Source organism: Mauremys mutica, chromosome 1, assembly GCF_020497125.1.
Source record: "Mauremys mutica isolate MM-2020 ecotype Southern chromosome 1, ASM2049712v1, whole genome shotgun sequence".
NCBI lineage: Eukaryota > Metazoa > Chordata > Testudines > Geoemydidae > Mauremys > Mauremys mutica.
Window position 1 is genome coordinate 158,218,426 of NC_059072.1, and position 27,183 is coordinate 158,245,608.

Consider the following 27,183-nt stretch of genomic DNA (forward strand, 5'->3'; position numbering starts at 1 on the left):
GCACCTGGTGGTTCTTGAGATGTGTCTCACCTCAAGTACTGACATGGTACAGTCTTTACAACTTGTGAGATCAGATAAGATCACAGCCTGAGGCAGTATGGCTGCATTATAGCAACATTAACAATTTCAGATTACATCCCACACTAGGGCTGGGACATAAAACAGTGTCACCTCCTCCCTTCGAGTTGGCTTCTATTCCTAATATAGCAGCCAACATGAGCAAAGCAAACACAAAAAGGTGTTCAGCTGCATGGTTTCCTTTCCTCATAATCAGCTTGTCAAGCAAAATATAAAGATAGGCACTGTTTAAAAACATTACAAGCTGAAGTGTTTCAAAATGAGCCAAGGCCCAGGGCTAAATCAGGCAGAGTGCAGGGAGATGCTCTACAAATTAGGGTTTGTCTATACTGCGACGTTGTCAACAAAACTTGTTTTTCACGGGTACTTTAAAAAGTTGTCCCTCCCGCGAAAGACAAAAGTTTTGCAGACGCAAGTGGCAGTGTGAATGCGGCTTTGTCGGCAGGAGCACTCTCCTGTCGACAAAGCTAACGCCGACAAAGCGCCGACAGAGAGCGTTTACATACACCGACTTTAAGTGACAAGTCTGTGTTGACACAGCCTTGTCGCTAAAAGCTGCGTAGTGTAGACAAGTCCTTAGCTCCCATCTCACAGCTCTGCCAATGCACTGCTGTCCTGAGCATCCCCTTCAGCAGACCATCAGTAGAGATTTCTTCATGTCATTACCCAGGGGAACCAGCCACGAACACCACGCTGGTTTCACTTTTAACCCACAAGGATTTGTACTCAACAAGTAGCACTTTAGCTCCTAGAACCAACCTAACCTGTTTTAATTAAGTTACATTTGTCATTAACAAGCAAACTCCCCCATGAAAACAACAGCAGATGATTCTCACATGAGTTATAAGAAGAAAGTTGCAGGATACGTAAGCATAGGAAGGGCAGCGTTGCGGGAAAGATACGAATCAAGAAATGGCATCTGAAGTCTAGTCTCAGCTCTGCCACTGACTCACTGTATAAATTTGGACAAGTTACTTAACCTGCGTGTCTAATGCTGATAAAAGCCTTCATACCACGCTACTCTGAGCCCACACAATACATAAATAGCCTTCCAAACAAATGCCAAAATCCAGATGTCTGTTCAATTACCTAGGGCTAGCGGAGTAAGGAGGAGCAAGCTGTAGCTCTTTTCTGGACACCTTCCTCATTAAGTTTCACTGTACAGCTAAGTTGCTTTCCTTAGCTGTGTACATTAAAAGCTCAGGTTTAGATTTTCAAAAGTGAATAGTGATTTTAGACTTGATTCTTGAGGCTCCAACTTGAAACACTTGAAAGGTGTTTGATTTTCAGAAGGCGAGTGCTTGGCACTTTCTGAATGGTCCCCTGAAAAGCATCTCAATCTTTGAGAGATTTCTCCCCCCACCATTCACTGCTGAAAATTTAAGTCTTGGTGAGAAAGTTGCATAAAACGAACCCCCTGCACACAGAACACAGTTCTCAAAGGTTCACACAATGTCAAGTCAAAACCAAATTTTCAACTGAAGTTTCAACTGCATCTCTCCTCAACAAGGGTGATTTCCCTGCCGAATTTCTGTTGGCCAACCCCAGTCGTTCTAACTGGGGGGCCTGTTAAATAAGTGCCTATTGTGTCCCCCCTCCCATCATACTTACACATGGCAACTTTTTTTGCTCAAGCTTCCCAAAGTTTCACCCACATGCCTGGAAAGGCGAAGGGTTTGGAAAGCGATGAGCTCCTGAGAACAAAGTTAGAACAGAGACTGCCATGCTCGTGTTCTGCTTGTGGACAGTTTGGGCTGCGTAAGACTACATGCAAAATGGGCAGAGCATCTCCAGGGGGGTGGCGTGTTGAGTGATTCCCTCTTCAGTGAGCAGGGGCAATACAGCTCAGAGAAAGCATTTTGTTTATTTAATGTAAGAATTTTCCTGCAATCTAGAAAGAACGTTAAAATTTAGAAGTCCCCTGTACCCCAGTGACCAAAAAAAAAAAAAAGAAAGAATTTAACTTGCAAAAAAATGTCACTACCACATAGGCACCCCTAAGACATCCCGCTTCAGCAGGGCCTGTTCAACTACAGGTCCCTCCCCACTATAGAGCTGCTACAGATTATGTTAAAGTTTCAGCATTTCCTAAATCCTCCTGTCAGCCCAACTCTGGCTCCTATGCAGTCATGGGCATCAAATTAGGAAACAGCTAGAACAGGGGTAGGCAACCTATGGCACCTGTGCCGAAGGCGGCACGCGAGCTGATTTTCAGTGGCACTCACACTGCCCGGGTCCTGGCCACCGGTCCGGGGGGCTCTGCATTTTAATTTAATTTTAAATGAAGCTTCTTAAACATTTTAAAAATCTTATTTACTTGACATACAACAATATTTTAGTTATGTATTATAGACTTATAGAAAGAGACCTTCTAAAAACGTTAAACTGTATTACTGGCATGCGAAACCTTAAATTAGAGTGACTAAATGAAGACTCGGCACACCACTTCTGAAAGGTTGCTGACCCCTGAGCTAGAATTCCATTTGCAGGGCTTTGTGTTTGTTTTAAAGCTAAATTCTCTTGAATTTTTTAAAGACACCGATGGCATGGATAAGAAAATTAGAAGGGTCACAATAATTAGAAGAGTGAGCAAATGGTTGAATCAGAGCCTCCGGGCTGTATTGCTCAACCTCTCTACCCACATCAAGGGGGAGCACCGCCCTCAACTGTGCAGTAGGAAAACTATTTCTGCTCTGCCTTGCGAGCTATAAAGCAACAAGAATCCCCCACCCCGCAAACACACACCCAGCCCTTCCCACAGCCGGGAGAAAAAGACATAGAGAAGGAACATATCTTTGCTCATAAGAAGGCACGTAAAGTGGCCAGATGTATTTGGTGGAAAGTGCAGGGTCTACCGCAGCCTTGAGTAGATGGAAAGCCTTAGAGCAGTGGTTCTCAACCAGGGGTCCCGGGCCCCCTGCAGGGCCGCAAGCAGGTTTCAGGGCAGCTGCCAAGCATAGCCAGCTTTAGATTTGCTGGGGCCCAGGGCAGAAAACTGAAGTCTCACCGCATGGGGCTAAAGCCTGGAGCCCTGAGTCCCACCACCGAGGGCTGAAGCCTGAGCAACTTAGCTTTGCGGAGGCCCATGTGACATGGGACCTGGGCAGCTGCCCTGCTTGCAACCCCCTAACGCTGGCCCTGGCTTTTATATGCAGAAAAACAGTTGTTGTGGCAGAGGTGGGCCATGGAGTTTATGGTATGTTGGGGGAAGAGGGAGGAATGAAGATAGAAAAAGGTTGAGAATGCCTGCCTTAGAGGGAGGTATTAAGATGCGTAAGTGAACTGACTAGAGTAGAATGCTAAATACACACACAAAATTCAGCTCTGCTTTTATATTCTCTGGGACTTCCTCCTGCAGGCTAGTTACGCTGCTTCTTTAGTAATGCACAGAGAAGTAAAGTGGCTGCTGCAGAAAGATCTCTCCTCTCCACCCACACTCCATGGACTCCAGATCGAATGGAAACTGGCTAGGTTCCCAGGTCAACGTTCTGAGACTTTCCTGGCAGAGCATCTCTACAAGGAGTTCAGCCCTATGTTGGCTGGTAACACTGCATTCAGCACCCCTGCAAGTTAACTTTCCTTCCATTTACAATTAAAATAAGGGGATGGGCTAGGAAGATTTCAGTGCACTGTAACTGAAATGACCCACTCAGATGGTTGCAGCTGGAAGTCTCACCTGTATCCTACATATGACAGCACCCAGTAGAATAGGCTACGAGATAAAGCATGCTCTAACATTATGCTAATGTACAACAGCATAAAGCAACCTTCATCAGGAATTTCAAAGTGTTTTATAAACACTAGTTCAGCCTCAAATCACTGTTGGGGCAAGGCAGAAGACAATTGCCTTTTGTCTAGGCTGCAGAACTTAGGATATTCCTAATGTAGATAAATTCCTGGATATTGTGATGTGAAATCAGTAAAAGGGTCATGTCAGAGCATGCTGCAACTGGGGGAAGCCAATAAGCAGATATAACTTCAGTAGTATGTTGCATCTGAGGATTGCAAAGTCATTTACAAACAGTAATGAATTAAGTTTTACAATGCCCCCGAGGAGGGATTTGTTTTTTCTTCGTGTGAAACACTTCCCCCTCCTTCCACAGGTAACTCAGGAACAGCCGCACTTGGAAACTTGTCGCTAAAATGTGATTTCAGTTTTAGGAGATCACGAAACGCTTTGCAACTTGCAGGCCAAAATGGCCTTAACCTTGGCTGCAGTGATGGACTTAATCACGCTGTGACTGAAGTCTTTTTTTCAAGGAGATTGTTCTTGGAGGCTTTGCAGAAGACCGGAAATGCTAGGACAAAGCTTAGAGCAGAGAAAGGCAATCCCAGCAGTTATGTCCAAATCAAATCTGCAACAAGTAGCAGTGCACAGACATGCAGAGCTAGACTTTTAACCACTGGAGTCCCTGTCTTCCCCGGAATGTTACTGGGAGCCCTTCCAGCACCAGGTTGAGCAGAGGTTTCTGAAGAGGTGGCTCTAAACAAAGTGTCTAAAATCTGCAGGTGTACTCAGATGGGCCAACAATTCCTGTGCCAGTTAATAGACCTGGGTTGTGTTAGTGGTGCACATTAGGGTCTGTTTGGTCAAAGTGTTCCTGAGAAAAGTTTCTCCCCCAAATGACCTACTTTTTAAATTTTCTAGTGCTCTAGAATCTGGCACAATGCACTGAAACTGGGGTGGGAAGCGGAGAAGAGACATGCTCCGTTCTCAGTCACGTGATACTGAGACCAAGCAGAAACTGAGCTCTGGATCCTCAAGGAAGAGCTCAATGAGACACCTCCGCTCAGCTGATGGCTTAGGGAGGGTGGCACCAAAACGCAGTCCTAATGACCATGAGTTTGAGTCCCCTTCTAGGCAGATTCCTGAGATTAGTTTTGTGCCCATTGGCTGCGTACCCAGCCTAAAACGATGGTCAGTATCTACAGAGATGTCAAATCACTGGGCTGCCCTGAGCTCATCTAGTGCAGGCAATCGACAGCAAGTCTAAAACATACGGATTTGCTGGGCACACATCGGGGTAAGCCAGTTACAGACTACTTTTATCCCCTGGCGCTGTCTCCCGCTGGTAGCTGAGGGGCTGTGAGAAATGCCCAGGAAGCTTCCCCCACCTTCCCAAAATTGTCCCTCAACTTTGCCCCCCCCCCGTTACTCCCATTTTCTCCAAAACCAAGGGAAATTCACACACAAAACCCCTTTGCAAGCACGGAGTCCGAAGCCAGTCAGCACTGCCCTGTGCTTGCCATGTCCTGCAAGAATATTACAGTGTAGCTCCCAAAACGTAAGTGTTGCAAAACCTGGAAACCCAGGATGAAGATGACACTTCCCACACCAACTGGAATCTGTCCCTGAAGGGATGGTAGGGAATAGGAAGATCGGTACCTTACCCCTCTCAAATGTGCTGTGTTCCTTGTGCCTACCACAATTCCAAGTCAGCATCATTCATATGCAGCCTCACTGTGCTCTGGGCAGCACCACTGATCCAGGAAGCACTTGCTACTGGATGGAAGAGGTTAAAGCAGGGGGGTGATATTGTGCTCTTCCATTGACCCTTGCGCTAAGGTGGCAGTTAGGGCGCAGGATTAAGGTTGTCTCAAACTGGAGGGAGCAGCAGCATTTCAGTTTTATATCTGAGAACACACACTTAAAGTGACTTAAGAAACCTGATCAACTATTGTATCAGAACAAGATCTTCAAACTATTGCAACAGCAACAATATTCCATTTTAGTTTCCTTGGCTGTGGTCTCATTCTCTCAAATGACAGGAAAACCACATTTTCTTGTCAGACAACCACATTTGAAGTCTACAGGCAACTAAGAATAAGTGCTAAAAATTCCTCACCCCGCAAGCCTGCTCAGGCTATGCACTGGGATAGCCAGAATTTGGAAAGTATGTTTTAAATACATGACTAAGAAGCAGGGCCCCAGGCAATTGTTGGACAATCTTCTCAGCTGGGGAGGGGATCCACACGGCCAATCTTTAATTTCCCTTGTCCTGAGAGGGAAGGAGTCCCCAGCCTGCTCCCCAGCTGACTGTATGGCAACAACAGAACAGTTCTTGTAAACACTTGGCTCTATTAATTGAATGCCTACTAATGGTTCAGTTAAAGGAACACGTACTTCATACAAGTAGGAAGGATTTGTTGGACTGGCTCCAAGAATCACTTCCTACGTCAGTTTCTTCTCTCCCTTTAAAGGCAGTTTAGGAAATTAAGAACAAGACATCTATATTCAGGCAACATTAGCTGGATATTTTTTTAACACACTGCTACATTAGTCAGGAAATGCATTAGTTAAGTTTCCAACAGCAGCAGGGTTATCTCAGCTGCTTTGAACATCCCAAATATTTTTTGGCACACATCACACAGAACATCAAGTTACACATTTAACAAGATAAAAACTAATAAAAAATACTGTGTGCAAAATGTCCATGGTAACAGTTCAGTAGGGATTTTGTACAACCTTAATTAAAAAGTTCAGGAAGTATAGAAGTTTTTTTCATCTGATACTTTAAAAAAAAAAGTCTTCATAAATCTACCACAAATGTGGTTAGCTTCTTTTAAACTTAGTCCACATTGGAGATAAAACAGCATGAAAAGTTACATTTTAAAAAGAAAGTTTCATTGCAGCATGACATCAGCAAAGCTTTTAAAAAAAAATACGGTAATAAAGCACTATTTTAAAGGAAGTGTCCAGAACAAGCTATTTTTAAAAAGTAACTCTACAATTATTCCCAGGCCAATGTTAAAGTTCACAATTTAATCCAGAACGCTTTCATAGCCATTCTACAAATCCTGTAAAACTCTATATTACAGCCACACTCTGGTTGAAACTCTTATTCTAAGAAACTGACCAGGCCAGGAGCTTGGTGAAGTTTATTGTTTTTCGAGCATTTGTACTGGACGGCCCACTAAGCAATTCTACAACAGTCTTTCACCAGGAAATTTTAGTAGTGGTGATTTCAATTGACAGAGTTCAAGATTAATGTTTTCCTGCCATTTGTAAGACAGAGTACAAGCTACTTTCAGATGGTAAGAGGCACTTGGTTTAGCTCTAGAAGTTTAAGTATGCAGCTAATACAATAAGTCATGGCAAAATTCAAAGATACTGTTGGTGGGTGTGAAGGGGGACATGATTTAAAAGGTCAAGACGACGCTGGCTTGTCAGGGACAGAAAATGACTAGTAAGATGTGTCACACTTCACTATGTCCCTGCACACCCAAATAGCGAAACATTTTACTCCCCAGTATAGGGAAAGACCTACACATGGAGAAGATGTGACAGCAAAGGGTTCTCTAATCTAGCAAATAAAAGACATACCAAGATCCAATGCGTGGAAGCTGAAGTCAGATACATTTAGACTAGAAATAAGGCGCACATTTAACAGTGAGGATAATTAACTAGTGGGACATACCAAGGGACGTGGTAGATTCTCCATCACTTTCAGTCTGAGTCAAGATTCGATGTCTAACAGATATGCTCAGCCAAAAGTTATGGGCTTGATGCAAGAGTTAATGGGTGAAGTTCTATGGACCTATGTCATGCAGGAGGTCAGACTATGATCATAAAGATCTCTTCCAGCCTTAAAAGTCTATTAATTCTCTGCTGCACTGAGGAACAAGAAGGAGAAGCAGGCAGAAGATAGGGTGACAAGGAAGGAAAGAAGGGAAGCCAGTCCCTGCAGGAGAGAAGAAGAGATGGAGATATCAAGGACTGGAGCCTAGGGAGAAAAAGGAGGATGAGGTACAAGGGACTGTGAGAGAGAACATAAGATATTCATACCAACACAAGGTGGGGGGGGGAGACTGGGGTTATGTGATCAGGGATTCCATAGTCAGCAGAATCAACAGGCTGGTCATACCAGAACACATCCAGAGAACAGAAGAGCTTGCTGTCTGTGAGGAACAAGGCTATGAGATGGGGACATGAGGCTGAAAAGGATCCCAAGGAGAGCAGGGGGGGAAACCCATTGAGCTGTGCTGCAGGTTGGAACGAATGACACTGCTTGATTCTCACTGGAATGGATAGTGACTTCGCTAAGCTGGGTAACACACTTACCGTGGAAGCTCAGATGATTTTCAGCAGAATACCTGTATATACTGGATCATAAGCCGGTTCGTATATAAGTCGACCCCCCCCAATCCAAGACAGATAAGTAAAAATGCAAAATTTTTATGACCCATTCATAAGCTGAGCCTATAATTCAGGGATCAGCAAACTTTGGCTCCTGGGCCATCAGGATAAGCCACTGGTGGGCCAAGATGGTTTGTTTACCTCGAGCGTCCGCAGGCACGGAGGTAAACCTACGTAAACAAAGTGTCCCGGCCCACCAGCTGCTTACCCTGACAGGCTGGGACAGCAGCTGGTGGGGAAATGTTTTTTGTGGGGAGAAGCTGGGGGTCAGGAGAGTAACCCCTGTGACCACCCCTCATATGACCCCACCCCTAGCCTGGGACCCCCATACTCTCCCCCCATCCCATCCCTTCCCACCTTATCTGGGGAGAGCCAGGGTAGTGTCTCTGGCCTGGCTGGAGCTGCTCCGGCAGGCTGGGCAGCATGGCCACAGCCTGCCCCGGCGAGCCAGACCGGGCAACGCAGCCCCAGCGTGCTCCGGCGGCGCGGCCACAGCCTGCTCTGGGGGGCGGGGCCAAGCAGCACAGCTGCAGCCTGCCAGCCCTGGAGCTGCAGCTGCTTCAGAGGCTGGGGGGAGAGCAGCATGACCAGAAGCGGAGACAGTCTGACCCCACCTCTTCCCTTCTGGCTCTGCTGCCTCTCCTTGCTCCCTCTGTTGGGGAACGAGGCTGTGTCCCACCTCTCCCTCTCTATACCCGTTCATAAGCCGACCCCCTTCTCTGGTGCTTCCCTTTTTTACTAAAAAAATTCGCTTTATGAACGAATATATACAGTACTTCTGGTCCCTAGAGAAGGAGGACAAGTTAATGAAGATGAACCGGTGATTCAAGGATTGGTGCTACGAGGAATGTCAACCACTGGGAGACATTCACAGAAAGACGACATTCCTCTGTTGATGGACTTCACTTGAGTACCTGGAGTATTAACCTTCTGGGATCAAAGCTGGCATGATTGAGAAGAAGGATTTTAAACTAGGAGACTGGGGGAGAAAGTTGGGAGAGTCCTTGAGAAATCTCCACATTTGGCTTCAATACAAAGAGCAGTAAATCAGCTAAATGAAGATATACTAAGGGATAAAGGAACATCAGAAGGTGAGAGTATAGACAGCAAGGTGAAAAAGTACAAATACTGATTTGAGTAGCAGTCGGGTAGATGTTAAATTAGTAAAGGATTATACAGGTAGAAAACTAGATGAGATCTGAGCAAAAACAACTGAAGAGCTTGTACATGAATGCAAGGAGTCTGAGCAATAAAATGGAAGAACTTGAACTACTGATGCAGGAAGTCAAACCAGATATTATAGGAATGACAGAAACATGGTGGAATATCACTTATAAACTAAACTAGAGCAGGGGTGAGCAAACTTTTTGGCCCGAGGGCCACATTTAGGTGGGGAAATTGCATGCAGGGCCATGAACGTAGGGCTGGGGCAGAGGGTTGAGGTGTGGGAGGGAGTGCGGTGTGCAGGAAAGGGCTCAGGGCAATGGGTTGGGGCGCAGGAGGGATGCGGAGTGCACGAGGGGGCTCAGGGTAGGGGACTGGGGGCTCAGTTCAGGGTGTTAGGTGCAGCGAGGTGCAGCGGGGGCTCAGGGCAGGGGGTTTGGGTGCGGGCTCCGGGCCAGCGCCACTTACCTTGAGTGGCTCCGGCATGGCAGCGGTGAGCAGCGGGGCTAAGGCAGGCTCCCTGCCTGCCTTGGCCTCACGCCACTCCCGGAAGAGGCCAGCACCATGTCCCTGCGGCCCCTGGGGGTGGGGGCAGAGGGCCCTGCGCACTGCCCTCGTCTGCAGGCACCACCCCCAAAGCTCCCATTGGCCGCGGTTCCCCATTCCCGGCCAACGGGAGCTGTGGAGGGCAGTGCCTGCATGGACATGGTGCTCGCTGCTTCCAGGAGTGGTGCGAGGTCAGAGCAGGCAGGCAGCCTGCCTTAGCCCCGCGGCACCACGGGGGGGTACCAATCCCTCGGGCCGTAGTTTGCCCACCCCTGGACTAGAGGTATTCAAGGGTAAGAGATTTTTTCCTTTCTCTACTAAATATGCCACGGTGGTAGGGTAGTACTGTGCACCAAGGAAGCAGTAAATTGTAAAGAGATAAGAAACAACAGTATGACCAAAACAACCTGTTTGGATCAAAATCACTTTGGGGAAGGACTGTAAGAGTGGCTGTATTAGGCAAGTGTTTGGGTCTCCTCCAGACCTCCAACAGTCAGGCTCAGAAATGGATAGAGATCTCTTCAATAACATGAGAGAGAAAAATACATTTGGGAATTGTGTCATGATGGGAAACTTACTTCCCAGATAGAGATTGGAGAATAAATGCTACTAATACAGTTTGTCCTAGATATGATAGAGGAGTTTTCTTTACCAGACCATCACCAAACCAACAAGAGGTGGACTTTTTGATAAGTAGCGAGGACATCATAGAAGAGCTGGTCGTAGGAAATAACCTTGGATCGAGTGATCAAGAGCTGCTTTCGTTTACATTAAATGGAAGAACCACCAAAACCAGGTAACAACTATGGTTTTAAATTTCAAGTGTTGTAAGGGAAGTTAAAGTTAACTGGTCTGAAGAGCTCAATGACTTAAAGGTGGGGGAAACGTAGCTTTTGTACAGCTGATTTGAAGAAATTCCATCTGCCGTTTGCATCCCAAGCAAGGGGCAAAACTTGTAGGAAAAAGCGCCAGGCCCAGCTGGATGAATAGCCTCCTCAAAAAGGTTAGCAGATGTAAGCAGAGAGCCTATAGGGCATGGAAAAAGGGACTGATCCACAAAGAAAGCTACATAATTGAGGTTAGAAAATGGAGGAATAAAGTGAGGATTGCTAGAAGTCCAGCTGAATTAGCTCTGGCCAAGGAAGTTAAAATACGTGAGAGGGTTGGTTTTTTTAGTTATATAAATAAAAAGAATACAGAAGGATGAGATTATGCTGCTATACAGTGTGGATGGGAAGGAGTTTAAAGATGAACTAGGTATGGCCCAAAAACTAAATGAATACTTTGCTTGTGTTTTCAATAAGGGTGATAATATGGAACATGGGCATGAAAGACAGAATGGCTGATGGAAGTGAGTGTATAGAAATGGAAGGTACCACATCTGAGGTGGAAGGAAAAAACTTAAAAGAGCTTAAGGTGCTCAAATCATGGGAACCTGATAATTTCCATCCCAGAATATTGAAAGAACTGGCACATGAGATTGCTTGTCCGAAACAAGGATTGTAATAAGTCTATCTATTTTGGGGGTAGTACCATATGTCTGGAGACCAGCCAATGGCGTACCTATATTTAAGAAAGGGAAACAAAACAAAACAAAACAAAGACAGCTGGGCAATTAGACCTGTTAGACTGACCTCAGTAGTACACAAAACTTAAAAACAAATTGTGAAGGAAAGAATCATTAAGTTCCTGGAGCTAAAGGGAATGTAATGCAACAAAGGTTTACCAAAGGTAGAACATATCAGACTAATTTGATTTCCTCCTTTGAGAAAATATCTGATTCTTTTAAAATAAGAGAAATGCAGCAGATTTAATATACTTGGACTTCAAGTAAAGCATTTGACACAGTACCACATGGGAAACTGTTTAATTAGAGAAGACGGGGATTAGTATGAGACTTGTAAGATAGATAAGGAACTGGCTAAAGGGGAGAAGGCAACGGGTTACACTAAAAGTTGAACTACGGTATCATGCTGAAGGGAGATTACTAGTGGAGTCCTCAGGGTCCGGTCTTGGGACCAATCTTACTCAATACTTGTATTAATGACCATGGCACAAAAGAGTAGCAATGTGCTAGTGAAATTTGCTGATGATACGAAGTTGAGAGGCATCGACAATACAGAGTATCATCAGAGTATAGCCAGCCCGGGGAGACAGACACATGCTAGCTCTGCTCAAGCTAGCATACTGAAAATAGCAGCAGGGACATAGTGGCACAGGTACAAGCCTGTCCCACTCTGTGGCTCGCCTGTGCCACGAGGTCCAGACGGCTACTTTTGGCAAGCTAGCTTGAGCAGAGCTAGTGCATATCTGTCTACCCAGGCTGGAAGACATGCTCCCAGCTGCCATACTGACAACCTTAGAAGCTAATGGCTCTGTGTCCAGTTAGTATTTATTTGTATTACAGTAACACCTAGAAGCCCTAAAACAGATTTAAAAATATATACATATAAGCCGCTAACGCTCACAGAGCAGAGCACCCAATGAGAAACAAACCAAGGTCTGGCCAGATGCCCAAAACCCTCATTACAGGCTTGAGCCAGTTCTCATTGAAGCTAATGGTAGCTGGTAGGAGGAGGCGGGGACTGGATCTCAGAAGCTAGCTCAGATTTAGGATTCTGCCAAGCACGCTGCCAGTACGCCATGCCGACTGTCTCCACACCATGGTTTTGTGAAGTGGCTGAGTATCCCTGTGGGAGTGAGAGAGAGAAGACTAACTTGTTCTTATTTAAAAAAAAAAAAACAACCTACCAACTGCTAGCACTGAAACAGGCCTAAGCAGTGAAAGGCCTCCATTATCAATTGATCGACCAGGCTAGGGGGAAAAGCTGGCCGAAGCACAGAGCTGGCAATTTACACGAAGGGATGGTTTCAGGAAGCAGATCCACAACATCTCAAAATTAACGGCTCAGCAAGCACAGCAACGGCTCTGAACCTGCACAGCATCAGCCAGCTTAGTACACATAGGTGCAGTAAACAGCAGCACAAGCCAGCTGGTCATTCCAGCTTCCTTACAGTAATGTGAACCCATCCGCCCGTAGCTCTTTGAAGGCTTGAATTAAATCAATCCAAGTGAACAATATGCAGGCTAACTACTACTGGGGACTATCAATGTTTGCTACCGAAGTTGGTCTTATGAGAAAGATCTCAGCAACGGGAGAGAGTGGAACAGCAGGTGCCAAGAAGTGCTGGAGGAAGAGATCTGGAGGGCTCCGGACAGGGTCAGCTCCAGACACCAGCTCAGCAAGCAGGTGCTTGGGGTGGCCAAGAGGTGGCACGTCAGGCTCTTCGGCGGTGGGTCCCTCGGTCCCTCTCGGAGGGAAGGACCTGCCGCCGAAGAAGAAAGCGGCGTGGTGGAGCTGCTGCCGATCATGACCGCGGCTCTTTCCCCCACCCCCACCCCGCCACTTGGGGCAGCAAAAACCCTGGAGCCGGCCCTGGTTCTAGAGCTTGGATGCAAGTTTGAGTCTCATTTCTAGGTCAGCGACTCCAATCCAGATTAAGTCTGTAGCGAACAGAAGTTATCACACAATATCTGGGAGCTTATGAGAAAAGCGACTTGATGGTCTCTGTTCCTGATGTCCAAATCACAAATGGTCCCCACTGCTGACAGGGGTGCCAAAGACTGACCATGTTGCTTTCACTCTGGAGGTGGGTTCTTTAGGACAGGGAGGTGGGTTCTTTAGGACAGGGGATGAGGCACACAACTGGCACCATACTGCAGGAGGCATGTGCTATCGAGTGCTGTTCTTGTTCTGCAGACAAATAGACTGCAGTGTCCAATGCGCAGTGTCCCTCCACACTGTCCACTAGCACTTAAAAAGGCAACTGCAGAGAGACCCAGAAAATCAACGTGTTCATTTCAATATTCATCAGTAATCCACCGAAGCGGCAGACGCAACCTGTTTCTCTCAGGCTTCTTACTAACGTGAGACCCACCTCAAAGAACACCAACAAGAATTTAGTGTGTGTGGTTTTGTTTGTTTTTAAGAGGCACAGAAACATTTAACTTCCAAAAAGCATTTTAGTGTAAAAGAGAATTTCTAGTTTTGGATTAAACTCCCACCAAAACACTTTGGGTAAAGAGTTGGAAAACAAAAGGTAGACACCAAAAGAGCACACAGCCTATAGTTGGTGCTTGACTGAGCAAACAGCATCTCCCCCCCCCCGCCCCCCCTCTTCCCTTTCTTGCTTCCTAACAGTGGCAGTTGTCTATAGGGAGCGCTCTGCCTAGGATCCCAGGACTTAAGTGCCAGTGTGTAGCTGAGCACAGGAACAGAAGGGGGTAGGGGCTTGGGTGCCTCGTAGCACCCAGGAAACAGCCAGGATACAGAAGCACTCTAACCTTGCTGCTTTCGGTCACTGGCCCTACATCTATGGCTCCTGAGGTGGGGTGGTGGTAGGGGTGGTATACAGACTCATCCTTCTACAGCAAATTCACCACTAGCCCAAGCAAATAGCTCCATTTACAGCGGTGGATTTGTCCCGATTTATACCTGCAGTGGATTCAGACCTGAAAAAACACAGTCACAATAAAAACCAATGCAGAAACCCTAATATAAAAACTCTAGCTTCCTCCAATTGCCCTTCTTTTCAAATATGGAAAAACCTTCTATTTCTTGTACATATGCAAAATTGAATCAGAGCTCTGAGTAATGAGAGTCCATGTTTTAAAAAGGGCATAAGGCTAACTCAATTCTCTTTCTTGTGCTAGGTGAGATGGTTGAAGAGCCTCTGTGAGCACTACTAGGAAATTCGCCCCCATGCACATATATTATTAGCTTTGAAAGTTAAGGAAGGAAATTATATTTAATGTATTTGCCCAGTTTTAATGAAGTAAATAAGCAAGAGGAAATGTTCTAAGTAACCATTAGAACAGTTTTAAATTCATACATCAGTGTAGTAAGAGATTATTTTTGTTTAAAGGGTCTCATTTGTTGCAACAAGGCAAAAGCACTCAGGTCTCATTCCAGGTCCTGGCCAGCAACCTGACTGAGTGCTATCCCAGGGAAAGGATCACCCATTACTTGATTCCTGGCAGGGCTCAGGATTAACAGATTCAGCATTCAAAGGCAGTTTGCCATTACTCTGAATTAGAACAGCTTTAATCTCTTTTGGGGATATTTCTCATGATTCTCTCTCAATCCCCCAAATTTTGCCACGAAGCTACTCACAGCTGAACGATGGGGTTGAATACAGACGTACAAGGGCAATAAGATGAACTACATTTTAGGCTTGGTCTGCACACAGACTTGCAGAGATGTAACTACTCTGTTTCCCAAAACAGATGAGTTATTTCAGTGTCAGTCAGGGTGAGGACATTCATTTCAGATGGGAACCCGCTAAAGTCACTAGCTAGACTTCCACAGCTAAAGTCAGTAGCTAGACTTCCACTAAACCAACATTAGCCACTTTCTTCCAAACTGGAAGTCCACACAAACTTGCATGGAAGTAACTAAACCGGTTAAATTCACACCTTTTGTTATATCTGTGCAGGTCTGTGCACAAAAGACTAGCCCTTAGGGGCTGTTTTGAGACTATGCCATATAGGGCCCTGTGTGAAAGGGACCCCCTCTCACACACTCCACTTCTAAGCCAGAGCTCAATCTCCCATGCAGGCCACGTCTTGATTGCAGAGTTAACTTGAGTTACTCCTCTTAAGTTAGCCCAGCTCAAGTGAGAGCAGCCCACTGCAAAGCGAGACTCAGGTCCGGTCCAAACTTAAAATTTAGGTCGATATAGCTAGAGCGCTCAAGGGTGTGAACAATCCACACTGCTAAGAGACATAGTCAAGCCAATCTAACCCATGTTGTGTTCGCAGCTGACAGAAGAATGTTTTCATTGACCAAGCTACATCACTGGGGGAGGTTGAGTTCCCGTAGCAATGGAAAAAGCTCTTTCATTGCTGTAGGAAGCATCTATGCTGTGGGATTAAAGCAGTGTAGCTACAGCATGCTACCTATGCCGCTGTAGCATCTGTAGTGTAGATACAGCCTCAGTGTCCACAGTGGTGCTGCATTCACCCTTGTGTGTCACTGGGACTTCTGGGAACACATCCCATGGTTCTTAGTGCTGCAATAAGATGAACTGCTCTATAAATTCTTCCCCAGGGAATTGTGGGAGAACTTGAGCACACAGGGGAATTGTGGGAAGGGCACTGGAGGACAAGTGGCTCTTGAGTGATACTCGCCTGCATCCAGCACTACAGTAGCTGTGTCAGTAGCTAACACGTTGTGCTCGTAGGAGTTTTAGTTTATACCCTGCCCCTAAAGAGGACAGCCAACTTGAGTTAAAAGCACTAGTACACTTGAATTAAGGGTTGTATGTGTGGAGGGGACCATGGTGGGGAAAACATTTTTTTTAAATTTAATTCGGGTTTTCTATTTAAATTATTATAAGTTTTCATTTTAAAAATAAATCTGTTTAAAATGAAATGTGAGTTTAATACAGAATGTGTTACGGCCTAAACTTCTCATCTCTCAAGACATTTAAATAAAAATAAATATGCTGAATCCATTAGCCTCTATAAAAACGGTGTTGAAGACAACATGTTGATTTACATCAGCCTTGGAGAATGCCCGTTTCTTTAGAAAAATAACTGAAGTACAAATGGAAAAGCGATTAAAATTGATAATTTAAATCAAGGCTTTCCACTTGGTGATTTAAATCACTGATTTAAATTGCCTTGATTTAAATCAATCAAGACTGGAGGGGACTCAAGTTAGGGACAACATTCAAGTCAAATTAACTTTGCAGTGAAGACAAGTCTGCAGAGCTGATTTAAGGTCAGCAGTAGAGATTGAATCCCCTAGGAGTTCTCCCCTGTTCCCTAAGGGGAGGGTCTAGGATTAGCTGCCATCTTACTTGATATTTTTTATATTATGTATATATAGGGGATGAATTACATATTTCTTGTACACCAGGTCTGGACTTGTATTACTTTGATGTAATCCTAGTACCCCATGATTTGTCACAGGGAGTTGTGTTAAAAGTTTTGGGGTTTTCTTTTTTCAGTGTTTTTAGATGCCTGGGCCTTTTTTGTAGTGGCCACAAAGTTCACAGTAGGCACTTCAGAGGAGGCCAGCTGGCCTTTTGGGTGGCAGGTCAACAACGGAAGAGGACATGAGATGACAAATCCACAAATACAGGGTATGCTGAAGAGCTTGTACATCTACTGCTGTGTGCTGTCCGTTTGCAGAACTAAAACAAGGAGAAAAATCCCTGCAGACTAAGCCATGGCCCTTCAGGCTGCCCTTCAGGAGATCACACAGTAAGAGGAAGAGAAAGCCAGAGATTAATAATTGACTCTAGGCCCTTCACCTGCAAGTACACATTCGGGGCTGTTAAAATATTAAGTTACAAGTATTCCAAAAATGTGAAACCATCACTCCAGGGAATAAAGGTCACTCCCCAGCCTCTGCTGGTTGGAGCTCCTGTAGTAGCTGAGAGCAACTGTTGCACTGGCTGGTGTGCATCATACAACACTCCACACTCATGTTTTTGGGACGCAAAGCGATTGGAAAAAAAACCAAGCTCAGGCTCCCTTGGAAGGCGGAGGCTGCAGCCCAGTAGCTTGCAAGGCCCCAGGGCTGCATCGTTATCTCACTAACATACCCTATTTCAACAGAGTGTCAAGAATAGCTTTCTACTACCACAGCACATCTCAGGAGAGGATCCCACTGCACTAACTTTCATTACACTAGCCTTGCCTCCGAACCTGTGAGATAGATGGGGAAAACTGAGGCATGGGGTAAAATGACAGGAATAGGGTCACACAATGGATGGAGCAGAGGCAGGAATAGGACCCAGGCCATCTCAGCTCCCATTCTTTTATTCTGACCCACTGCCTAATCAGTTTTTGGAGGCAGGAGTCCAGTTCTAGATTTAAATCAATATTTAAAAGCCTGCTGGGCAAATCTGTGCAATAAGGGAATACACTGGTTATACCCACTCTCTTCAAAACACACACTCAAAACCAACCAGTCAACCAAATAGACTTTGGAGGTTGACTTTCTAAGTGTGGCATCTAGGGAAAACTGTAGCACACGGCCAGATCACCCTCCATCAGGTCTCTGAGAATGCTCCTTTGTAACAGGAGGAGGCTGGTAGTACCAGACTTTGCTGTTAGATTCAGTCACCAAGAAATGCTCCAGTAGACCGTGGCACTGCTCCAATTGCCATAAGAAATCCTGATGCTCCCATTGCCGGTGCACAATACAGACTGTGTCAGAGCAAGCTGCCAGACAGACGAACCCTCGTAAAAGGGAATGAAGAAATAAAATGTTCCTACCAGCATTCGTTTTCAGGTGCAAAGGAGCCCACAATACCAGCTGCTGGGAAGGCAACAAGGATTTTCAGAGAACACTGGCACCTCTATCACTGTGCCCCCCCCCCCGCTACCCCCACCCCCCCAGCTGGATGATGCAGCAGGCAGCTGTTGCTCCTTGTGTGTACAAGGAAGTGGGGGTAGAGGAGGACTTGGTAGGTCAAGTGTCTGGGAAACCCAGCACTAGACAACCACCAGAACTCAGCTTGTTATTTGGTGGACTGCCCAGTGATCAACTGCCTATATCAGAGACTACTGCTGACATGCCCAGCGCGGTTAAGAGCTGAATGGGTCTGGAGGCAGAGAAGCTAGCCTCTCACCCCCGGAGAGGGCCCAAGCAAGTCACTGTTGCAGTCTAGTGGCAAACACAGGTGTGGGGAAGCTTGCACTGTCATTGTCTGTGCTGGGCCAGTTCTGTAGTCGGGAGGACTTCGGTCTCCAGGGCATCAGGCTGGCACCTTTCCCCAGCAAGGCTACATTGGGGCTGACTGCATAGGTTCCGAGAGAGCTTTACACCCTCAGTGGCAATTAGCCACTTTAGCAGAATGACACTCAGCTTCCCAGGAAGTTCTGGGCTGGCTAGCGTGACGAAGCGGGGAAGCTGTGGGGAATGAAAACAGTAGAGAAGAGTTGTATCATACAGAAGTGGGTAGGGCTAGCTTCAATTTGAGAACACCCTCCAATTCTACCAACATGAACATGGTGCAATTTAGCAGGGAATGAGCAAGACGGTGTCCAATTCCACTTAGGCTACTGGGTTTGACTGCGGAGTTGGCTGTGCTACTCAACTGAGCATATACTCAGCCTGTGGACCTTATTGCTACAGGAGGTCAGAGTCTCTGATACCATAGCTGAATACATTTCAAATTACTAATAAAATTGGTAGTTATAGGCCAAGCTCAGAGTAATCAGATCTCATGCTTCAGAGCAAAGGCTGATCACTGCAGGAGGTTTGGAAGACCACACTTTCCTAACCTCTTTATCAAGGGGTTGGATTCTCCATCCCTGGAAATTTTTAAGGTCAAGACTGTATGTTTTTCTAACAGATATGCTCTAGTTCAAACAGGAATTAATTCAGGGAAGTCCTATGTGGTCTGTATTATGCAGAAGGTCAGACTAGATCACACCAATCCTCTCTGGCCTTATAATCTATGAATCTCACTGAGGAACAAATTGGCCAGATACATTAGGGAGTTTCTTCATCATTTTCAGGATCATGCCCTGCCTGAAGCAAGAGACAACTGAATGGGCCATTGCTCTGATCTGGTCCAGTAAATCCTGTGATGGAGAACGGGGGTAAGAGGTAGGTACTCCATGAAGGGCTTGCGTTTGGGGGGGCTGAGACAGAGTGTCAGTAGCCTCCAAGAAAAAATGCTTCAACATGACTCTGGACAGAAAGCAGAGTTTTCTCTTCCGTTCAGATGATGGACAAGTGTTCTCACTGACTAAGGGCATGTCACTCTTTAAGCAATGTCTGGAGTTAGTGAGCCACACTTAAGGAAAGGCTTAAACATGCAGACTTTGGTTTGAGGAACCTACTTCCCCCAACCCTTTGTTCCTTTTCAGTCCATTCCCCTCCCCACACACTCCAACTATGCCGCTGCACCAACTGGAGGAACCTGGATACAAGAGGCAGCTTATCAAATGAGATCATTAAGTGCTGAAAACCCAGAGAGCAATTTCACAAGTGCCAGGTCTGCTGTTTGTTTAAGTTTGAGTATTAATGAAAGAAGCTGATTGTACTGGATACAATCAGAAAAGAGGTGGCATAAATTTGCCCTACATAACTCTGCCAGCACAGATTACTCCTGCTTTGCATTACAGTTCACAGGTGTGGGTGGACATTCGCCACGTATGCCACTATGGACAGTTATATCATCTTCTGCTGTAATGGATGGCGAGCTCTCCCTGAGGTCTTTCATATAGGCCTAGATGTGGTGACTTCATCTACTCTGTTGTTGATCACTGCGCATGCAACAGCACCTCTAACCAGGAGGCATTAATGACTTCTAGATGGAGATGGGTCTAGAAGGGATGAGCAGAGTAGTAGCAGATGGGGGTGTAGCTACAACCAGTTTCTTTCTTGGCCTCTTGACTACAATTAAGGTCAGGTTAAATATCCCAGATAGCTTTCAGCAAGGGTTATATCCTACCTTTGCAAAGGGATGGGCAAGGATCTAGTTGACACTATAGTCCAGGGGTAGCGAAACTGTGGATCGCAAGCCGCATGCGGCTGTTTTACAGTTAAAGTGTGGCTCACGGAGCCCTCCATGTCCCTCTACCCCGCATTATCCACCTCCCCTACACCCGGGGGAGGGGAGCTTGGGATCTCTGCCTTGTAGCAGGGTTGTGGGATAGGGGTAGGGTGACCAGACAGCAAATGTGAAAAATTGGGACGGGAGTGGGGGGGTAATAGGAGCCTATATAAGAAAAAGACTCAAAAATCAGGACTGTCCCTATAAAATCAGGACATCTGGTCACCCTAGGTAGGGGCTTCTGCTGAGCAGGGAAGGGGGTGTTGGGGCTTCAGCCCCGGCTCTCGAACTTCTGAAGATTGTCATATGTGGCTCAGAGGGTCAGTAAGTTTGGCCACCCCTGCTATAGTCCTTTCCAAGTACTCAGCCTTTCTGGATTAAAGACAGCCAAGTATGTCCACTTCTGTGGATTGCACTGCAAATGTTGTGGCCGACTATCCCGTAGAAGCTAGATTGAGACTCGCAAACTAATCTCACAGGCAGCTTGTTTTAAGAGGTAAGCCCATGTTCCAAGAGGTGAAAGGCTAGGGCAGACCTGTGCTCTCCACCACAGACCTGGCATTGTACAGACCCATATAATTATAAACGGGCAACTGTGAACGGTGCCTCCTGTCCCTCCTCCACTGCTCCTTGTTCTGGGAAGACTCGTGCCCCACCATGTAACAGGGTGGAAATAGACTCTATGACCCACTAATGGCCCTGTTTAACCCAAATCATTCCAAGATAATGCAGGCGCCTGACACTAATTCTATCAATGTTTACAGACCAATAATTACCACGTGCTTCTGAAACCATTCATTTTCCTGAGCTGTCTAGACAAGCACTGCTCTAGGGTGAGTCGGGGTGGGGGGCGAAGAATGCATATTCATTTGACAGGAAGAGAATAAATTTAGCGGCCTGATTAAGAATGGGAGGGGTTTTTTAAATGGGGCTTTGCTAACAACCTATGAGGCATCCAGAAAATTTTAGGAGGAACTGGCCTGAAAGAGCAACAGATGCCCGGGTTTTGTGATACAAACAGGGACATAAAAAAATTAAGTCCCCAGAATATCAGGCCTGCTGACAGAGAATGCTTTCTTTTTCCTTCTCTCTCCCTTCCCCTTTCTGTTCACACCCCTTTTTCCTGCTTTCACTCCTACTATCTGCTTCCCGACCCAGCCTCACTTGCATGTTCCTTGGTTTTCCTTTCTTTCTCTGAGTTTTGTTCATTTCTCCTCTTTCTTTCTCACTCTCTGTATCCATGTGCATTTGCTGAACAGGGTTGCAAACAGCCCTCATGTTGTGTTCCTCTGCACCGTTACCAGCAGTGCAGCAAACATTATAAACTTACCAAAAAAAGCAAGGCTTCGGCTTGGCTGCACAATCCTGGGTACAACTCCACCTTCCACCTGCACTGCAACACCCCACCCCCTGCTCCCAAACAAAAATCACAGGCCAGGAGGTCCTTAAACTGGGCAGCTAAACTTGAAATCTTTGGAACTGGTGTGGTCCCTCTCTCAGCACTTTAGCCAGCCTGCTAATAGGAACCACTCTTGGAAGAGAAGTGACCTGAGCCTGCCAGAGCTCAGCAGGGCTGAGAAGAAGTCCTTACTGGCAAGTTCAGCTCCTCCCCATTCCTTCACTCATTTGGAGCCAGCACTGGTGGAAAGTTTTCCTCCGAACCTCTGCTGATAGAAAATTAGGTTTGTGACAAGACTTTCTGAAGGAAGTGTCTGCTTGCCTCAGAATTTTGGTTGTTCCATTGGAAAAAACCAAAACCCCCGATGCTTTCATTTTTGACAAAGTTGAAATTTTTCCACAGAAATTTTTTTTTTTAAACCGACCAGCTCAGTTTGGAGGTGCTCCGAGAAACAACATTAGGAGGAGATATGTTGAAAGCTCTCCCCAACCCCAGCCCACCCCAAAAAAGCATGCTAGACACTCAAGGGAAGGGGGTGGAGGCAGAGAAGCGGGGCTCAAAACTGCAGAGATGGAGAGAGAGAGACGGACAAAGTGAAGACAGGAGCAAACTGCTTGGCCTTAGGATGAGAAGTCAGTCCATTTATTTCAGTTACCATGCCAGTTAAATGTCACTGACCAAACAGTTAGGTGCAGGTAGGGGTTTTCCAAAAAAGCCAGATATATCAGGCTCTAACAGAAGACCTGTTACAACTTTCGGCCTCCTCCTGCTGAGATTTATGCAGGTACTTAACCTTAAGCATGAAGTCAATGGACTATTCCCATCTACGAGCTTAGTTTCAAGCATGTTTGCAACAGAGGCCCTACTATCTATGAATACAAACCTAGGATTTCCCAGCGTTTTGTACTGAAACACTCAAAAGCAAGAATTCAATTTTTTTTTTCCTTTAGGAAAAAACAGATACCCAAAGTAAGTTTTAAAAATGCAGAACTCTTCTTCTTGTAACAACGGCATCCTCACTCCCCAATGTGTGAAGCATTAGTGTATAGATGAATTCTTACTTTGGTGGCTACCCTTCAATCTCTCTGGGCTGAAAGGTGTTTATCAGGCAAAGGACCAAGACTAGAACCTATCACTGAAGAATCTTAACATTATGTGATCTAAACTCTCATATAGGCAATAGATTAATTATACTGGAAACAGTGTGGTCCTACAGATTTAAGTGATTTACAAACCGTAAATTAAGCCCTGCTACTCTGCCACGCTCTATGAAGATAGGTATCTTCTCCCATTTTACAAGGGCAAAGAGTTGAGCTAACTTCCTCAGAGTCACGAGTCACCAGCACAGCCAGGAACAAGGACCAAGAATCCCAACTCCCTGGCTCTTGCTCTAACCACTAAGCCCTACTTCAAAGCAATTCCGTTGCCATGCTAACAGGCTGCATGAGACTGTGTTCATATATCCACTTAAACCAGCAGACACTAATCTCTCCATCTGCACTAGATCTGTGCGCGCCACAGGGATCTGGACAGGATAAATTTGACAGATGTTTAATCCAGACACTAGTTCACAGCATCTTCCCTTTCATGCTTGAGGTCATTCTCTCCCCCCAGCCTGAGAAGCCATCAGTTTCATGGGGTGAGGGAACCAGAAATAAGCCTTCTCCCCCGGAAAAAGTTCTAGCCAACGTGACTTGGCCTTTCCCACACCTGAGAGAGGCAGGAACCTCAGCACAAGGGGTGGGTTGTCAGGCATGAGTCATACAACTAAAGGTATCAAATGACATGTAGGAGGTGCCGGAGTGCTAAGAGGGTCTAATAACTTTTAGGCACCCTGACCCCACCTAGACACCTACGAAGTAGAGCGTACCACCCACCACCAACTGAAGCAGCAAATAATTTAGAAACCAAACTAAAGTAGTAACAATATAGAGCAACTGAAAAGGCCACCAAAGCTTACATATGGGACCGACAACAGCTGAAACAAATACTCCAGAGTGCGGAGTCTTCAATTATCCTAAGAGGGGAAGGAGAAGCTGGGGCAGCTCTTTCAAGAGGAGCTAGTGCCGTGTCCTGGGAGCTGCCACAGCAAAAGCTTACCTAGGGCATGCAGGCAGAACCCCTTCACATCAAGAAGCGTCAGGGTCCAGATGCACAACAGGACAAGCTTTGAACATTGCCCCCATCTTGATCTCAGGCTTGAGAAACCAAATCATCAATTTGAAAAAAATTCCAATCTCATAGCTGCTGATCACTTAGCATAAAGGACCCCTTTCCCTCTGGCTACCCAATGCAGGAGCACATAGGGATTCTTCAGGCAGTCCCAATGCTGGCTCTTCATAGGAAGTGAAGAGAGGAAGGCAAGGACTAGAGCAGACGTGGGCAAACTACGGCCCGCAGGACGGTCCTGCCAGACCCCTGTGGTCCCGGCTGGGAAGCCTAGTCCCCAGCCCCTTCCCCGCTGTCCCTCCTCCTCCGCAGCCACGCCACCGCGTGGGCCGCGCTCTGGCCCGCCATTCCCGCTGGGCAGCGTGGGGAGCGCAACTGGCTCTGGCTGGGTGTTGTGGCTGCGAGCTCCTGCTGCTGGTAAGGGGGCGGGGAGTGGGGGTGTTGGGTAAGGGAGCAGGAAGTCCTGGGGGGCAGTCAGGGAGGAGGGGGCGGTTGGATGGGGTGGAGGTTCTGGGGGGGCGGTCAGGGGATGGGGAACAGGGAGGGTTGGGAGTGGGAGTCTCAGGGGGCCTGTCAGGTGGGGATGTGGATAGGGATCGGGAGGACAGTCAGGGGACAGGGAGCGGGGAGGGGTGGATAAGGGGGTGGGATCCCGGGGGGGCAGTTAGGGATGGGGAGGTACCAGGAGAGGGTGGTCAGGGACGAGCAGAGGGCGGTTGGATGGGGGTGGGAGTCCCAGGGGGGCTGTCAGGTGGCGGGGGTGTGGATAGGGGTCAGGGCAGTCAGGGGACAAGAAGCAGGTGGGGGTTAGATGGGTTGCGGGTTGTGAAGGGGGCAGTCAGGGGGCAGGAAGTGGGAGGGGGTCAGATAGGGGGTGGGGGCCAGGCTGTTTGGGGAGGCACAGCCTTCCCTACCCGGCCCTCCATACAGTTGCGCAACCCCAATGTGGCCCTCGGGCCAAAAAGTTTGCCCACCCCTGGACTAGAGGTTAAAATACAGGCCTGGGACTTAGGAGATCTGCACTCAATCCCCAGCTCTACTGGCTCTTACTGTGGGCAAATCACAGCCTCTGTACCTGTTTCACTATTCATGAAATTGAAACATACTGTTCCTACCCCACTGGGGAGCCAATAGGTTTAATTTGTTAATCTTTTCTTTATGAAAGACTTGGAGAGCCTCAGATGGGGAAGGACGGAGCAACCCAATGGCTATCACGTTAACAAATCCATGCTCAGTGGATTTCATTCTCTGCTACTGCCCTTGAATCTTTATACAGATTTCCAGACATTCCCCTGCCCCCAAGAAATGTCAACCTACCTCAGGTGCCCCAAGCTATAATATCGCGACTCTCCGTCTGTCGACCGCACCACCTTGACCGTGAACATGGGCTGCAGTTGCCTCAGCTCCAGCAGCACAACGGCTAGATAGTGAATGAAGAGGAGAGCATCTACGAGAGACACTGCATACTGCACTATCCCCTGGTAATTGGTGTCCTTGGAGTCCAAGATGCGGACGCCATAGAAGAGCCAGTAGGAAAAAACAAACAGGAATATAAGGACCAACAGGAGGGCCCGGAACATGAACACTCTTGGTATATCCGCCTTCGGCTGACGGAAGAACAGAGCCCAGGTCCCAATCAGAAGAATCAGGAGTTTAAAAGCCACAGAGATGAACAGTCCCTCGCAGACGGTGCCACATGGCTCCAGTTCATCCCGCCACAGGATCTGGGGTAAGAGAATGAAGGCAATGGGGGTAAGGAAGACGAGGAGTCCAAGGACAGCAGCCACTGTTAAGCCAAGGTAGCGTTTGCAATCCAAGCCAACACTGTCCTCCAGATCCTTACTGATCCTGGCAATGTCCTCCTGGGAGATGCTGTGCTCCGAGGTGCCTGTGATAGCTGTTGTGGTCTCACCCCAGTTGTCATCCTGAAAGGGAAAGAGAATAAGGAAACACCAGTTTATATCAATTCCTGACATTCTGCGTTTAGCAGCTAAAGAGCCACATGGTCGCCACAGAAGACTGGAAACTGCCACAACACAGCTGAACAGCAGGTAGAAAATCCCAAAAATGTATTCAATAATGTGGGAGGGTGGGAAGCAGGGGTAAATGGTCTAACCAAGTTCAGAATTTTTTCCTGCATCTACAGTCCCAGGAGATGACTCAACATAAGAATGGCCATACTGGTCAGACCAATGGTCCATCTAGCCCAGTATCCTGTCTTCCAACAGTGGCCGGGTGCTCCCGAGGGAATGAGCAGAACAGAATATCATCAAATGATCCATCCCCCTGTTGCCCATTCCCAGTTTCTGGCTAACAGAGGCTATGGACACTCAGAACATGGTTTTCTATCCCTGTCCATCCTGGCTAATAGCTGAACCTGACTTCCATGAATGTACCGGTATCTAGTTCTTTTTTGAACCCTGTTATAGTCTTGGCCTTCACAACAACTTTACATGCTGATTACTAGTCTTTCCTTTCAGTTCCCTGAAAGAAAATCAAATATTCTGCCCAGTCTGTAGGGACAAGAAAGATTACATGTTACGCTGAGAGTGTGAGTAGAAGAAGGAGATTCATGAAGGGAGAGCGATTGGGAGCATTTGCTCTTGCTACTTAGAGATCTGGAGAGCCAGCCCTGATAAAGATACCCAGAAGTTAAAAATAAAGGAGCCCACCTCCTGCAGATACAGAACATTCTGTAAATGCAGGAACTAGTGCTCTTCCAGTCCGCAAGTATTTATATGTGCACTGCAGAATCCACCTGCAAGAGAAATTCTGTTTCAATGGTCAGCAATGAGTCGAGTGCAATTATGGTTATAGTGAAACCTCATCCATAGTAAAGTTGTGACATAAGTGGTTTCACTTTCAAAGGGTTCCACTGCATATTTTCTCAGTCTCCCTCACTAGTGGAGGAAACATTACATACACACCCTGCTGAACTATTTTAGCCAATGTTTGTCAAGCTAACCACCAACTCTCCAGCAGTTTGAGATAGATATTTATAGGTGCTGGGCCATGTGAATTTGTGGGTCTCTACAACACCTGTTAGCTCCTATATTAAAGTACTGGATGTGTCCAAAAGCTGTTCAACCTGAAGCCAGCATATCTGAAA

At 46.6% G+C, this 27,183-nt stretch overlaps 1 protein-coding gene across 2 annotated transcripts in view; it reads right to left on the reverse strand.

The window, feature by feature from the left end:
- VANGL1 (VANGL planar cell polarity protein 1) overlaps positions 1-27,183 on the reverse strand; it is a 55,107-nt gene that overhangs the window by 14,003 nt on the left and 13,921 nt on the right. For both annotated transcript variants that reach the window (XM_045001205.1, XM_045001204.1), the window contains exon 4: positions 25,392-25,999. In XM_045001205.1, the coding sequence (XP_044857140.1) occupies positions 25,392-25,999 (608 nt within the window). The remainder of the gene's footprint in view (positions 1-25,391; positions 26,000-27,183) is intronic.